General features: G+C 45.7%; 1 protein-coding gene across 6 annotated transcripts in view; it reads right to left on the minus strand.

The window, feature by feature from the left end:
- LOC110490483 (membrane-associated guanylate kinase, WW and PDZ domain-containing protein 2) overlaps positions 1–16576 on the minus strand; it is a 278882-nt gene that overhangs the window by 23564 nt on the left and 238742 nt on the right. For 5 of the 6 annotated variants that reach the window (XM_036944869.1, XM_036944868.1, XM_036944871.1 and 2 more), the window contains exons 11-12: positions 6603–6634; positions 1565–1787 (exon numbers count right to left, since the gene is read on the minus strand). The exons of the other annotated variant lie outside the window; for it this stretch is intronic. In XM_036944869.1, the coding sequence (XP_036800764.1) occupies positions 1565–1787; positions 6603–6634 (255 nt within the window). The remainder of the gene's footprint in view (positions 1–1564; positions 1788–6602; positions 6635–16576) is intronic. 6 annotated transcript variants of the gene reach the window in all.

Below are 16576 nucleotides of genomic sequence, written 5' to 3' on the forward strand. Positions count from 1 at the left end.
TACGATTGACTCAGGCCCACAGAGATTCTACCATAGAGAGGAGCAGAGCAATATCATGTCTACCGGCTCGAGCCTCGCATGTCAATCATGAAGCCTCTATGGTACATCAAGCTGCACGGACTTAACAGAAACTAGCACTGTCACTAGCACTGGTCAAAAGGATGAGTTCACTTTATGTTCAGAATCATACAGTAGATATGACTACTGATGTCAAAAACCAATGGTATACTGTTGTACAAATCTTTCTACAGGGCATATCTTGGCAACCCAGTTAAAAGCTTGGTCGTACACTCAATGAACTGAAAGGAAATCCCTATGCTTGTACCTCTGACAGGATCTTTAATGGCTAAAATATAATTGTTGGCTCCTGAAGTATACAGCGGTCTAAGAAGACAGGTTATTGGCTGAGATGTTCCTGAACAAAAAAGCTAATTTGACTATACACTCTGGCAAAACATCGACTGGAGGCAGAGATCCGCGAGATATTCAGAGATGCCCCTAATGAAGGAGTCTAGACCAAATACACATGTATCAACATCAAGTCATCTGTCAGCACTAAGATAAAAGTAGAAACTCTTAAACCGCTGTCATACTCATAATATTTACAGAAATACATCTACAGACACAACAACATAATACATCTCATTCTGCAGAACCCAGACAATGTCCCTATAGGAAGAGAACCCAGACAACCCAGACTATGTCCCTATAGGAACAGAACCCAGACAACCCAGACTATGTCCCTATAGGAAGAGAACCCAGACAACCCAGACTATGTCCCTATAGGAACAGAACCCAGACAACCCAGACTATGTCCCTATAGGAAGAGAACCCAGACAACCCAGACTATGTCCCTATAGGAACAGAACCCAGACAACCCAGACTATGTCCCTATAGGAACAGAACCCAGACAACCCAGACTATGTCCCTATAGGAAGAGAACCCAGACAACCCAGACTATGTCCCTATAAGAACAGAACCCAGACAACCCAGACTATGTCCCTATAGGAACAGAACCCAGACAACCCAGACTATGTCCCTATCGGAACAGGACCCAGACAACCCAGACCATGTCCCTATAGGAACAGAACCCAGACAACCCAGACCATGTCCCTATAGGAACAGAACCCAGACAACCCAGAATATGTCCCTATAGGAACAGAACCCAGACAACTGAGAATGGTCTCTGTCCCTATAGGAACAGAACCCAGACAACCCAGACCATGTCCCTATAGGAACAGAACCCAGACAACCCAGACTATGTCCCTATAGGAACAGAACCCAGACAACTCAGACTATGTCCCTATAGGAACAGAACAGGTGGAGCTGAGGCCATTGTTATATTGCACTATGGAGCCCTGACTCTGTTCACAAGGGCTACAATGATTCATTCAGGAGATGAGGTGTGTGTGTGTATGTGTATGAGTGTGGTTTTGTGCATCTTCATTGGTCCACCTGTTCAGAAGAACATTAACCCCTGGAACCCCAGACAGATATGATGGGGCGGTTGTTGTTGTTGTTGATGCTGTTGTTGTTGTTGTACTAGTGTGTTTCCAGTACTTACGCCTACTATTCTCATAGATAGCCCTGGACTTCTCATAGAGGTCATAGGGGTCGGGCCTGCTCAGATCAAAGCCCTCGGGTAGGGCAGAGTCTGGGACTGATGCCCTGTGGAGGTGGCGGGTCAGGAAGGGGGCGTTGTGGGGGACAACGGGGGCAGACAGACTGGTCTGGGGGCTGCCCTGACCCCCTCCCTGGCCTTGGGCCGCGTCCCACTGCTCCAACACCTGTAAACACATCAGACATCAGGGCATTGGTTCAGTCTCCACCACCCCTACCATGGTTCTCACCCGGTCCTTACGCACTGACATCCCTAAGGGATGCAAGGGGGCGCTGTCCTGGTACTCTAACAACTTCCTCTTAGACGAACCAAATCAGGTGAGAGCAGGTAGCAAAGCTATTCATAGTATACAGGTGGGGACAGAGGCCTTCATGGACGTCATCGACTTCATTGACCTCTGTCATTCACTACAACAGTCTAATATTAGTGGGAGTAGTAATGCAGCAAAGCAACATGAGCACCAGCCGGCGGCGACTAATTAAAAGCAACAACAAAGATGAAGAGAGGGGAGGTGAAGAAACGTTTTAAAGGAAATAAAAGATGCCAAGGCTTATTAAAGCAGGTCTGGAAAAGCAGTGTGTAAATTATGCAGAGGGAGAGAGAGCACAGGCACACCAGTTCAGGGCTGCTGGGAGGAAGAGGGAGGCAGGCAGAGAGCATATTAAACATGTCAGTGTGCCACTGTCGTTGTCGGAAGATGGCAAATTGCCAAAGTGGGCACACAGAGGGTACTGGCCCAGTGTAGAGTGGCTATGGCCCAAGACATTCTATGATGGAGACTGTAGTGGATGCTAGAGGGGCATGGTGATAGGATGAGTGCAAACACACAGCATTCACCCCCCTCAGAGACTCTCTTTGATGAACCTGTGTGTGTGTGTGTGTGTGTGTGTGTGTGTGTGTGTGTGTGTGTGTGTGTGTGTGTGTGTGTGTGTTCTGAAACTATAATGGAATGTAGATGTGGTGGATAATGTGTGGTGTCTCTATTGTGGAAAACACTATTGTGGCGTCTCCAATACAATGCAGAAAAGCCTGCAGTGCTAATGTCAAAACAGGTTTATTTAGACCCAAATACTCTCAGCAGTGTTGAATCCCAAACCACTCAGTGTGCGTCCAGGAGAAAAAGAGAGAAGTGGTAATTTATGCGGGTGTAAAACCAAACAATGCAGCTAAATGGTTAAGTGTATAAAATATGATTTATCTTCCTATTTGAAATAAGCGCCACACTTATTTGAAGTCATACACACTATGACCTATTTTGACAAGCTGAGATGCTTTCTTGTGTTGTACAAATGTCAGTTGTCTTTAGAAAACAGAGTGGTGTTGATGAGATAGTGAAGATGACACATTGGTATGTTAGGATCACAGTGAGAATGATAGTTGTCTCTAGTACCACCCCATAAAATGACTTGTTTGATATCAGGAGCTGTATAAAAAGATGCTGCCAAGGCATCTAGTTCCATCGAACCAAGGCAAAATCAAAGTGTTCCCACTCTGTGTTGTTCCACCCATCTCGGCTACTGATCTTCGGAATGTCTGAGTGTCTGGCCGTGTAATGGCACGGTGACAGTCAGGGGATCTTATTAAGTCTGGACCAGACTATAGCACTATCACTTCCCCTACTTCCTCCTCCTCCTCCGTCTCTCTCTCCCTCCATCTATTACGCTGTATGTACTAAGTGAAGTTTGAAGTATGTCAGTCTTTCCTAACTGGCCCTGAGAGGGATAAATAAAGTTGTTTTGAATTTAATCTTTCCCCCTCATTTAGTCACAGGCAGGCTCTTTAAGACTGTATGACCTGTGTGTGTGGCTAGAGTATGCTGTTTCCTACACACAACACTCTCAGGTCCGGCCATAAATTGATCCACACCAATAGTACTACATACATATTCTGTATATTCTGTTTTTCACTCTCATGAGAATGAGAATATACTCATATATGAACAGGCTTTGTTCCAAACTGAATTCAGAAGGCAGGGCATCATTAGTATTTGTGCCAACTTTGAGTCACATTTACAGAACTCCCATAGTCTCTGTTTTTAAACTTTGTATCCATGTTGGAATATTTGGGCCGGGCTTATTTGGGCTACGGGAATCGTCCTGAACTAATGATATCCAATTAAACCTGGGCTGAACTCTGTTCTCTGTGTTGGCAGCTGCTGGTGCTCTGAAGCCTGTTCTGCATCATAGCTCAATGTGTGGGGAAGAACAAACACACGCTAGGGAAGAGAGAGAGAGAGAGAGAGAGAAAGAGCGGCTTCGGCTGGACCGCCCACCCGACTGACTGACTGACTGACTGACTGACTCCCAGACACTTCTTCTCCGGGAGCTCAGATTCAGAATTACCATCAATCTGTTTGAAACTGAGAGATTCAACAAAGAGGAGAACAGAAATGAGCTACAATGACGAAAAATCTATGAGAGGGCTTGAGAGTAGAGCTGGACCGATTATGATTTTTCAATGCCGATACCGATACCGATTATTGGACGACTCTATACCATTTGTATTTAAATAACCTTTGACTATTGGATGTTCTTATAGGCACTTTAGTATTGCCAGTGTAACAGTATAGCTTCCATCCCTCTCCTCACCGCTACCTGGGCTCGAACCAGGAACACAATGACAACAGCCACCCTCGAAGCAGCGTTACCCATGCACAGCAAGGGGAACAACTACAACAAGTCTCAGAGCGAGTGACGTTTGAAACGCTATTAGCACGCACCCCGCTAACTAGCTAGCCATTTCACATCGGTTACACCAGCCTAATCTCGGGAGTTGATAGGCTTGAAGTCATAAATAGCGCAATGCTTGAAGCACTGTTTGAATGCTTACGATCCTGCTGGTGCCTACCATCACTCAGTCAGACTGCTCTATCAAATCAGACTTAATTATAACATAATAACACACAGAAATACGAGCCTTTGGTCATTAATATGGTCGAATCCGGAAACTATCATTTCGAAAACAAAACGTTTATTCTTTCAGTGAAATACGGAACCGTTCCGTATTTTATCTAGCAGATGGCATCCCCAAGTCTAAATATTGCTGTTACATTGCACAGCCTTCAATGTTATGTCATAATTACATACAATTCTGGCAAATTAGTTCGCAATGAGCCAGGCGGCCCAAACTGTTGCATATACCCTGAATCTGCGTGCAATGAACGCAAGAGAAGTGACACAATTTCACCTGGCTAATATTGCCTGCTAACCTTTCATTTAGCTAAATGCAGGTTTAAAAATATATACTTCTGTGTATTGATTTTAAGAAAGGCATTGATGTTTATGGTTAGGTACGCGTTGGAGCAACGACAGTCCTTTTTTTGCGAATGCGCACCGCATCGATTATATGCAACACAGGACACGCTAGATAAACTAGTAATATCATCAACCATGTGTAGTTATAACTAGTGATTATGATTGATTTTTATAAGATAAGTTTAATGCTAGCTAGCAACTTACCTTGGCTTCCTACTACATTCGCGTAACAGGCAGGCTTCTCGTGGAGTGCAATGTAATCAGGTGGTTAGAGCATTGGACTAGTTAACCGTAAGGTTGCAAGATTGAATCCCTGAGCCGACAAGGTAAAAATCTGTCATTCTGACCCCGAAAAAGGCAATTAACCCACCGTTCCTAGGCCGTCATTGAAAATAAGAATGTGTTCTTAACTGACTTGCCTCGTTAAATAAAGTTGTAAAAAATAAAAATAAATGTTTTTAAAAAATTGGCAAAATTGACGTCTAAAAATACAGATTTCCGATTGTTATGAAAACTTGAAATTGGCCCTAATTAATCGGCCATTTCGATTAATCGGTCGACCTCTACTTGAGAGAGCTGCTGACAAGCAGGGACTGCTTCTTCTGAGTCATGGATGTGTGGAATGTTATGATCTGTAGCCAAATGAGCTGGGGTTAGTAGCTGGTTAGCTATATCAGAGCCAAACTAGAACATGAAGTAGCATGAAATGGGATGCGCACACACACATCTTGTTTCTTGGCAATACACCATGTCTAACTCGAGACATTGTAGCAACTCTTCCTTGTCTGGATGACAAGTGTTTATTGAGTGTTTAGACAGACAGACAGACAGACAGACAGACAGACAGACAGACAGACAGACAGACAGACAGACAGACAGACAGACAGACAGACAGACAGACAGACAGACAGACAGAGGCTAGGTTTGAACAGAGTGCTGTCTAAGAGGTCTCAGACATATTTAAAGTTTCAGCTTTCAACATGTTAGTACAATCTGTCTCGACAAAAACTAAAAATATAAAATTTGTATATTTTGTCTGACATATATGACATCTGAGAAAACATAGTTATGACAAAAGATGATCAGGAAAGATAGCTAAGTTAGTAGCAGATCAATATCAGCCTGGAGATGAAGGAAGAAGGGAAGAATGGATGAGTGATCATTTCTCGGTATGACTGTTAGAAAAAGGTTCTCTCACTCTCTCTATCAGGGATACAGAGGAGCTGAGAGAAGGATGGAATGTTGAGGGGACCATGCCAACCCAGAATCTGGACCATAGATATAGCATTACTAGAAGAGCATCTGGTCTAGCAGTTTGCATAGACGTAGACTGTCATGTGCATAGACATACACCACATCGAATGACCATCAAGATTTATTTAGATCATGGCCCATCTGGCTCACGGTACGACGAGTCTAGTAATTCTATATCTATGAGTGGGCCACTTAACCCTTTCCTCTGCATGTGACGGCAAGAGGAAGGGTCCAACTCAAGGCCAGGATACAGCAGCAGCCGAGACACGACAACAGCACTACAGTTAGTATAAGGGAAGGGAATAGAATAGAGTAGTCATTCTCAGCTAGTTCAGAAGATATAGATTTAAGGTTATGTAGTAAAGTCAATCAGAGCAGCTCCAACATATATGCACAGTGCAGCCATTTTGTTAACTAAATGAGTCAATTAGAATTAATGGGAGAGCTGAGGCTCGGAAGACAATGCATTTTACCTGTTTAGGGGTCTTCCAGGGTGAATAGTGACCTGCAATAGTGAGAAAACAACAATGTTTAGCCTAGAGAGTAGTGGCAGCCATTACATTAGGTCTGAGCTGGTCTGTCTGTGTCTGAGGGCTACTCCACGAACTAAAGAAAGATAACAAAACTTAAACGGAATAAAACATTAAGAAACCAATGGAAAAATGACAGATTACACTAAAAGCAATGAGAGGGCTGCAAAATAATCCCACCCCAAGTGGTGCGATGCAATGTCCTTGAGAAGCAGAGTCTTGAAGCACCAGAAAGACAATGGGTCAGAGAGGATCTTACAGTTGGTCTCCAAGCCAAGGGGATGTTGAAAACTGCCACCACCACAGTGCACAACACATGAAGAACACCTGCTCTTTCCATCACATAGACTGACCAGGTGAATCCAGGTGAAAGATAGGATCCCTATTTGACGTCACTTGTTAAATCCCCTTCAATCAGTGTAGATGATGGGGAGGAGACTGGTTAAATAAAAACTGAGACATGGATGGTGTATGTGTACCATTCAGAGGGTGAATGGGCAAGATGTAAGTACGTTTGAACAGGATATGGTAGTAGGTGCCAGGTGCACTGGTTTGTGTCAAGAACTGCAACACTGCTGGGTTTTTCAAGCTCAACAGTTTCTCGTGTGTATCAAGAATGGTCCACCACCTAAAGGACTTCCAGACAACATGACACAACCGTGGGAAGCATTAGAGTCAACGTGGGCCCAGCATCCGTGTTGAACGCTTTCCACACCTTGTAGAGTCCATGCCTCGATGAATTGAGTCTATTCTGAGGTCAAAAGGGGGGTGCAACTCAATGTTAGGAAGGTGTTCCTAATGTTTGGTATACTCAGTGTATATATACATTACCGTATGTGTTGCTAAATTATCCCAAGTAATTGATAGGGGATCATATTGGAGAAGCCTTTGCCAATATTTGGATAAACCTCCAGGCTTGATCTTACAACAGCATTCTCTGTCATTGAATTAGCCTTATAGGGACAACGCTTGGGAAAAACACCAGAGGTGACAGTCTGATAAAGAAAGAAATGGGATTCACACAGAAGGAGAATAGGTCAATACCTTAGAAAACCCTAAACGCTCCCCTGAATCTAAAGTTGGATTGAACTGATGAGAATGATTCGCTAGGTGATGAGGCTTCACCATTCAACACAATTTCCCACGGACAAATACAGTATAACCTACACAGTAAGTTTCCATGTTAGACTGGTAGATTTTATACAATTCAAGATATACACTACAGCCGTGTTATTCAAACTGCTTCAGCGGGATCCCCATGTTTTCAGCCAAAATTCTGGGAACCTCATTTTTTTCAGGAAGATTTTCTTGGGACCCTGCCCCACCCCAAGTCTAATGACACAACTTTGAAATCGGTACATTTGGATTTTTACATCAACATATTACCTTCAATGCATCACATTTTCTTCTCTTATCAAAATTAAAAGAAACCAATAAATACATTTTATCAATAAAATTATGTTTCTCAAAAACGTTATACAATGTATATTGTACCATCTGTCCTCAAAATGTTTGGTACCAAATATAATTAATTCTACATATGTTTTTATTTTGCAACCCCTACTGCAGTTCCCCCGACCCCGAATCTCACTGCACTACAGTGTACAGAGCCGTGTAGGTCCTGTAATTGTGTGGTTTTAGGAAGTCATTGCATGCACTTAATTACATCATTTGCTAGCAGTCGTATGGACCTCTGCCTTGGATTGAATCATTCAGGGAACTGTAGTCACAACAGCCACAGCATGTGTGTGGGGTGATGACATATCACAACACTACTGTGCTTGGACCACATAATGCCAGGCCAGAGGGTTCCAACTGTTTCTCGGGGAAATATTCATATTCCAGTTAAAGGTGTCTACTTCTAATATATCAACATGGACTGTGACTTTCGTTAATTGATTGAAGGAATACCAGAAGCGCTGTGTGAATGTGCAACGTTTTGGGATGATTTTGGCCGGAGGGTAGTGTGAATGAATGAACTGTATTAGGAGTAGGTCACGTGTTTTCAATGGGAAAACAGAACCCACTTCGCCCCCCATACCCATCCCCTGAGCACTAACATACACCCATCTGTAAGCTGTAAATAATATGGTGGAAGCTGGTGGAAGCTACACCACCACGCTTCTATCTGTCCACACCGAAGGGGAAGGGCGAGTCCCTACCACCATCACTGCCATTTAAACAGGCCCAGCCAACATTTACTCAGCAAATGACAACATTCCACATTCTACTTCAGCCTAGAACACATGATCACAACAAACAGAGTGTAACAGAATGCAGGAATTCCAGCGATACTCACCCCCGCCAGTGTTCACACACAGAGCTATGTAACGCAAGGCAGCAGTCTCACATCAAAAGACCCAGCTTCATAACACATACGGCCCAGACTATTCACTCCACATCGGCCCCCCCGGAGAAACAGGGAGGAACGTAATAAACAACAAACAAACAACAAACAAACAACAGACTGTCTGTCTACTCTATTCAATTTTCAGCCCCTCCAGGAACAGAACGTTGTGGATGCAAATCGTCGAGGATCGAATTAGCGAGTGGCTGCCTGCGTTACATGCCAGGAGGCTTCCCAGCGCTAGTCTCTTTTTAAGGGCGCAATCACACCGTAAACATGCCCTCCATCACCAACGAGTGGCACAGCAGAAATGGAAAGTGATCAACAAAAGAGAGGGGGTGGTAGAGGATGGAGGAAGGGAGAGAGATGAAGTGACAGAGAAGACATATTTGCAAACTATCAGTCTCTCTCAGTGAGTCATCAATCTGACTGGAGCTTGCCTTGCACAGATCCACGGCTAGAATATAGATTTTTATAGATGGGGAGAAATTACAGCAGCTTATCAGGAACGACTTTAACAATTCTCAAATCCAATTATTTTTTTGGACAGCTCTATCAGCACAGGCACAACATATATACAGATGAGAAAGAAGCCACATTACTGGGTGACACATGAGAGAGCGTTCAGACGGCAGGCCTGTTCTTTAATGAAAACTGACTCTCTTCACTTTCTCATAACAAGGTCAATCAAAATGAGTGCTCTTAGGATGACCTGCTATCAACCGGCATTACTTCAAGACAGAACAACCTGTGTTCCCTGGGAAAGGCAGAGCAACAACCATCATGGAGGGTACTCCACAGGGTAAATCCATTCATTGTTAACTCAGGCATAGGAGGTGTTTGGTTAGACAGAGATGTCATTGGTGCCCTTTCCTATGGTAGATCAGCACTGAGATGTCTTGAGTGACAGACTCTTGCCTCTGTTCCTGTGAGACCCCATAGCAGAGAACATTACTGAGTCAAATATGTTCTAATACCTGAGCTGCATTTCATTTAGTTTGCCTGGTACAGTAGAACCAATTTTATAGTTCAGATAGTGCAGGGATCTGAGCTAGCGCCACATCTGCAAGTTAACCATGACAGGTCACGCTATCATTAGCCTACAGTACTCGTAGTACAGTAAGCCACCTACAGTGCATAATACTTGCAATGATGACATTCCACCTGGATATCTGATAGAGTAGAGATGTCTGAAGTGAGTCATTTGTCACTGAGCAATGGGACAGGACCATGTAAGAGCAGCGGGACAGGACCATGTAAGAGCAGCGAGACAGGGCCATGTAAGAGCAGCGGGACAGGGCCATGTAAGAGCAGTGGGACAGGGCCATGTAAGAGCAGCGGGACAGGACGATGTAAGAGCAGCGGGACAGGACCATGTAAGAGCAGCGGGACAGGACCATGTAAGAGCAGCGGGACAGGACCATGTAAGAGCAGCGGGACAGGACCATGTAAGAGCAGCGGGACAGGACCATGTAAGAGCAGCGAGACAGGGCCATGTAAGAGCAGCGGGACAGGGCGATGTAAGAGCAGTGGGACAGGGCCATGTAAGAGCAGCGGGACAGGACCATGTAAGAGCAGTGGGACAGGGCCATGTAAGAGCAGTGGGACAGGGCCATGTAAGAGCAGCGGGACAGGACGATGTAAGAGCAGCGGGACAGGACCATGTAAGAGCAGCGGGACAGGACCATGTAAGAGCAGCGGGACAGGACCATGTAAGAGCAGCGGGACAGGACCATGTAAGAGTATTGGGACAGGACCATGTAAGAGCAGCGGGACAGGACCATGTAAGAGCAGCGGGACAGGACCATGTAAGAGCAGCGGGACAGGACCATGTAAGAGTATTGGGACAGGACCATGTAAGAGCATTGGGACAGGACCATGTAAGAGCAGCGGGACAGGACCATGTTAGAGCAGCAGGACAGGACCATGTTAGAGCACTGGGACAGGACCATGTTAGAGCAGCGGGACAGGACCATGTAAGAGCATTGGGACAGGACCATGTAAGAGCACTGGGACAGGACCATGTTAGAGCAGCGGGACAGGACCATTTTAGAGCAGTGGGACAGGACCATGTAAGAGTATTGGGACAGGACCATGTAAGAGCATTGGGACAGGACCATGTAAGAGCACTTGGACAGGACCATGTTAGAGCAGCGGGACAGGACCTGGTAAGAGCACTGGGACAGGACCATGTTAGAGCAGCGGGACAGGACCATTTTAGAGCAGCGGGACAGGACCATGTAAGAGCTGCGGGACAGGACCATGTTAGAGCAGCGGGACAGGACCATGTAAGAGCAGCGGGACAGGACCATGTAAGAGCAGTGGGACAGAGGACCATGTAAGAGCACTGGGACAGGACCATGTAAGAGCAGCGGGACAGGACCATGTTAGAGCGGCGGGACAGGACCATGTTAGAGCAGCGGGACAGGACCATGTTAGAGCAGCGGGACAGAACCATGTAAGAGCTGCGGGACAGGACCATGTTAGAGCAGCGGGACAGGACCATGTAAGAGCAGCGGGACAGGACCATGTTAGAGCAGCGGGACAGGACCATGTTAGAGCAGCGAGACAGGAGAATGTAATGACCAGAGAGATTAGGACCGTGCTGCCCGCCAGTTTTACTGTGACTCTTCTGCTCCAATGAGACCATGCTGACCCACTGCAGTTTCCTGTGGCACCTAATCGATAACCTAGGTGGAGCACTGAACAACTGGGCCTACCCATGGTCCTAATGCCCATCTGGATATCAGGTAGTGTATATTGTATTAAGGAAGGGATACTGAATTTGGGGGCTTGAGGGCTGAAGTACTGCTGACTTTCTTTTCTACCTTGATTAATTGATTGGCTGGCTGAGGTTTGAATCACTTCCTGATTAGAATAAAAATGATAAATGTCTGATGTAAAGTGTGACTGTCAGTGAGATTGAGAGGGCTGACATATTTTCTGTCTACGACGAAAGAGCTCTATGCTAAATGAATCAGTAACATACTAATGGGACTTAGTGCTGCCCCCGTACAGTTAATGAGTTGATTGAATCAGAGCCATACAAGACCCTATGTAGATGTAGGTACTTCCAACATGACACGACACACCTGCACACGCGTACACACACACACATGTGCACATACACACAGATACACTGCACGCACACACACACACTCACAACAGTGAAGAGCACTATAATATCACACCGCCAGGCTAACAGCAGGCCATGTCATTATTTAAATGAGATTTGGATAACACTACGATTTGATGGAATCTTGTATAGCTTATGAATATACATAAAGCCCGCAGGGACGGTTAGCTACTTTAAATAATATCTGCCGCGTGAAAATTGATTTTGATTTTGTTGCATGCTGGTTTCATGTTCCCTCACGTGTTCAATACAGTACCAACACACATCCAGCTGAGGAACAGTAGAAACGATGTGCAGAGAGAAAACGCCATGCTTCAATCCACATTACAGCTCACAACCCAATCATTGTCCCTACTACTCGTATAATAGAATCACACTTGAATCGCACGCTTCAAACACACTCCAAATAAAAGGGCCTAGTTTTGCCAATGGAGCCGTTGAGCCGATCCAGGTTAAGCACCCTACTTAGGCTCGCTACACACTTTTGTGAAGCCTTAACCCCTGACTCAATGAAAGTGATCTTAGCACCACTCAACCCTAGATCCCTGCTGGGATCTGACCTGGCTGCTCACCCATAAGCCATTTGGATGTCTCTCCCACCTCCCTCTCTCTTCCTGTTCCTCTCTCCTAGGGCCATTCTGTTTGGCCAAGGATTCCTGCAGTGGCACAGGGCAGTTCTGGATTGGCTCAGCTTTGCATGGTGCATGTTGGTGGAGACAGAGCTGTGAACATGGCTGTTGCTGTTCAGCACTGTGCTGGTCTGGCAGGCAGCCTGCTCTAGTGCCTCTTGCTGTTAGCCAATGAATCACTGTCTGGCTGTGTGCTGAATAATCCCTGTGTTGCTGGGCGGCGCTCATTGATTCAAAGACTCTCCATCCCTCCCTTCTCTCTCTCTTCGTTGTGATAGTCATCTCTGGTCCAGCCTGGAGGAAGATATAGCCATCTTAAAGAGCATTAGGAGGGAACAGGAGGGAGCAGGACAGGCCAATTGAGCAAGAAAGACTAGAATGACTCACACACTGGCAGCAACCGTCAAGAGAAAACCTCAGTGAGAGAGTGTACTCGACCAGTAAACAGCTATTGACCATGTATGGGTGTATGAGTATGTGTGTACTGTGTATGGGTTTCTGCTGATGGGTAAGCATGGGTGGGCGAACGTATGTGAACTTCACAATCCTGCCACGTCGAGGCACACTAAACGGACATGTCTGAAATCCTACAATTAGTGGTGTTTGCAGCTTGGGTAATGGTGTAGATAGGCCTTAATGAGGGTGTCTGCAGCACACTCGCTAATTAGTGGCGCTGGTGAGAGGCACGGGGGCTATTTGTATTGGCAGAAACAGGCCAGGAGTCAGCAGGGAGTTGAAGGGATGGCTGAATATCTTAACTTTATTAGGAGAACAGGACCGTTTAAAAGTGATCACGCGTAATTCACTGGATGTTAGGGATGGTAAGTGAGTCCGTTTCTGATCCATGGAGGAGAGAGTAAACGGTGTGGACCTCCTCCATTCCTGACGATGAGCATTATGGGAATTGATACCAATACAAGTGAAGACATACACATAGATGCACACGCACACACACACACACACACACACACACACACACACACACACACACACACACACACACACACACACACACGCACACACGCACACGTACACACACACACACTGCAAGCTCAAGTGACTGCACTGATAACATACATTTAGCTGTCATAAGGTAGTTATGAAGTAGCAAACCATGAAGCAATAATGAACAGCTATATGACAGGAACAGCAGAAAGCTATGGGCTAGAGGCACGGTGTAAACACAGACATTACATCCACAGTGTATGTACAGCTAATATGTGTTTCTGCTACCATTTAGCAATGATGATCACTAACTTCACTTCAAATACTATAATATTTGTGGAAACATGGTGTAAAAAAAAAAAGACACATTCAATGAAGCCTTCACACAGTGACAGTGGTTGCAACGCTCATCCGTTGAGTACTGGTGACCATGACAACGTGCAACCAGGCTACATCATACACAAACAAGAGCACACACACACGCAATCGCACACAAGTAAGCAGGCACACACACAGAGTGCTGGGCCCTCTCTAAAATCATACATCTCAATAGTCAATAGCTCCCAGAGATAAGAGCTCTCCCTCTTCCTAGTTAGTGAGGCCTGTGGCCATCCTCTGACAGACAGAGCTGCTGTGGCGTAACTCAGCCCCCACTGATCATTTAGGATCTCACTAACGCTGTCTCTGCCTTTAATGGAGGGGTTGGCACGGCAACCCGCCATAAAAGAGCCACAACAGCGCCGCGAGGCTCTACACGGACAAGAAATCATGAGTGTGTGTGTGTGTGAAAGAGATGAGCGTTTAATAATAAGGTTGTCACAGCCATCTCTGGTGACAGAGGGTGTCAGTACTAAACACATCCACCAGATGGTGCTGTCTCAGTGTGTTGTGAGGCTGGGAGGTGGTAGACTGTAGACACGTCTGGAGCCGTCTAACTGTTATTAGATGAGCCGCATGCCAGTGCTAGCCACACAACCATCTGGGCCCACCACACACACACACACACGCACACGCACGCTCATACACACACTGCTGCACAATGGACAGAGCCAATGCATAATCAACAAGTTAGCTAGTCCTCCCTCTGCTCTCTCTCGCAGTTTGAGAGTGTTCACCAAATAGATGAGCTGTGTGTATGTGTGTGTGTCTGTGTGTATGTGCCATGACACAAACAAGCCATTTGAGAGTCAATGAGAAGAGAGGACGTGTTTGCTAGTTATGTGTAATGTGGTGAGACAGACAGACATTGGCGATCACCTCTATACTCTCTCTCTGGGCAGTGAGTCGAGTGGAGGCACAGGTCCTCAGGGACCGAGACAGGGGCCATTTTAATTAGAATGTATGGCCTGGGTCCAGTTCCCTGACAGCCCAGCCAAATCGCTGCGCATTAAGAGCTGGAACATCATTTCAATGGAATGGTGACAGTTTTATTAGGGCCGTAATGGCCTGGCTAAACGCTGGAAGCTCTCATCCCTGATTGGTTTGAAGGGATGGAAAGATATTTTTTCTGTTTTCACCCGAAGCAACAGAAGTTAAGATCTCGGAGCCGGGAGGGAGTGTGAGCTATTGGCTGCAGGGGTTGAGGTCATTTCCATTCCAATTCAGTTCAAGTTAGGACATGAGGTGAATTGAAATTCCAATTCAATCACTGAAAAAATCCTAATGGAAGAAAAATTAGTTTATGACTGCCTCCCCAGTCAATGTGGTATGGGTGGTGGCGTGGAGGAGCTAAATGGTGCTAAGTGGGTTTGATGTAATGTGACTAAATCTACATCAGTTAGCTAGCTTCTTCATGGGCCAGCAGGCAGCACTTCTAGGAGAGCGCACTCCTTTTGACCTCCAGCTCTGCTCGACCGCCAGGGTCCGACTACCACACAGATGGGAGGCTCTCTCTGTGTGTGTGTGTGTGTGTGTATTGGGCATCCCTCATGAGACAAAAGTGACTTAACCCTCTCAGCACCCAATCCCTTTCTCCACTTCCTGGTCTCACATCTTCTGCTTTCTTCTCTCCTCCATTCCCCTGCTTCCTCCTTCCCTCTGTTTTTCATTCTGTTCACATGCGCTCTGTGGGGCCCTGGATTACATGCCAGCCTAATAAAGAAATGTGCAACTGACAGGAAATCAATTCCTAAAATTACATTGACCTTTCTCTGTAAGTTAGTCACAATGGAGCTATCTGCCTGGCTCTGTGACTATTAGTCTTCTACCAGTTGATCAACAATTATTGACGGGGTGTGTGTGTGTGTGTGGGGGGGGGGGGGGGGGGGGGGGGGGGGGGCATTATTGTAGCTGAGTCATTGTGGAGCATTATTGTAATCACTGACTCCACACTTCAATAGGGCAGGAGGATTAATGGGAGCTTCCTGATCACGGTAGGCTTAACTACAACTCATGTCCTGCTATTAACCTCTACGGTGGATGGAATCACTCCCTCTCTCCCCTGAATGATACAAAACCATACTGACGTCACATTAAACAAGGTCCATCAAGTAGAGGGTTTCTACCTTATATTAGAAAGGGACAATTTTCTGACTTTGACCAGTGATATTGAGTTCCATATACAATTGTATCAGATTTCCTACCCCAATTCTAGCCCAAGTAATGTACCTGTACAGTATAAGCACAGCATTCATATAACTGATCTATCTGATGTGATCCTCTATACAATACAACACTCCAATCATCCTTGAGGAAACAAGAGGAGAATCATAGTATGACTCAGATAAAGATGGCTAGCCTGTTAGCAGCCCGTTACATGTTGCCTGTTAGCAGCCTGATACATGTTGCCTGTTAGCAGCCTGATACATGTTGCCTGTTAGCAGCATGTTACATGTTGCCTGTTAGCAGCCTGTTACATGTT

The sequence above is a fragment of the Oncorhynchus mykiss genome, chromosome 15 (genome assembly GCF_013265735.2).
Source record: "Oncorhynchus mykiss isolate Arlee chromosome 15, USDA_OmykA_1.1, whole genome shotgun sequence".
Lineage (NCBI taxonomy): Eukaryota > Metazoa > Chordata > Actinopteri > Salmoniformes > Salmonidae > Oncorhynchus > Oncorhynchus mykiss.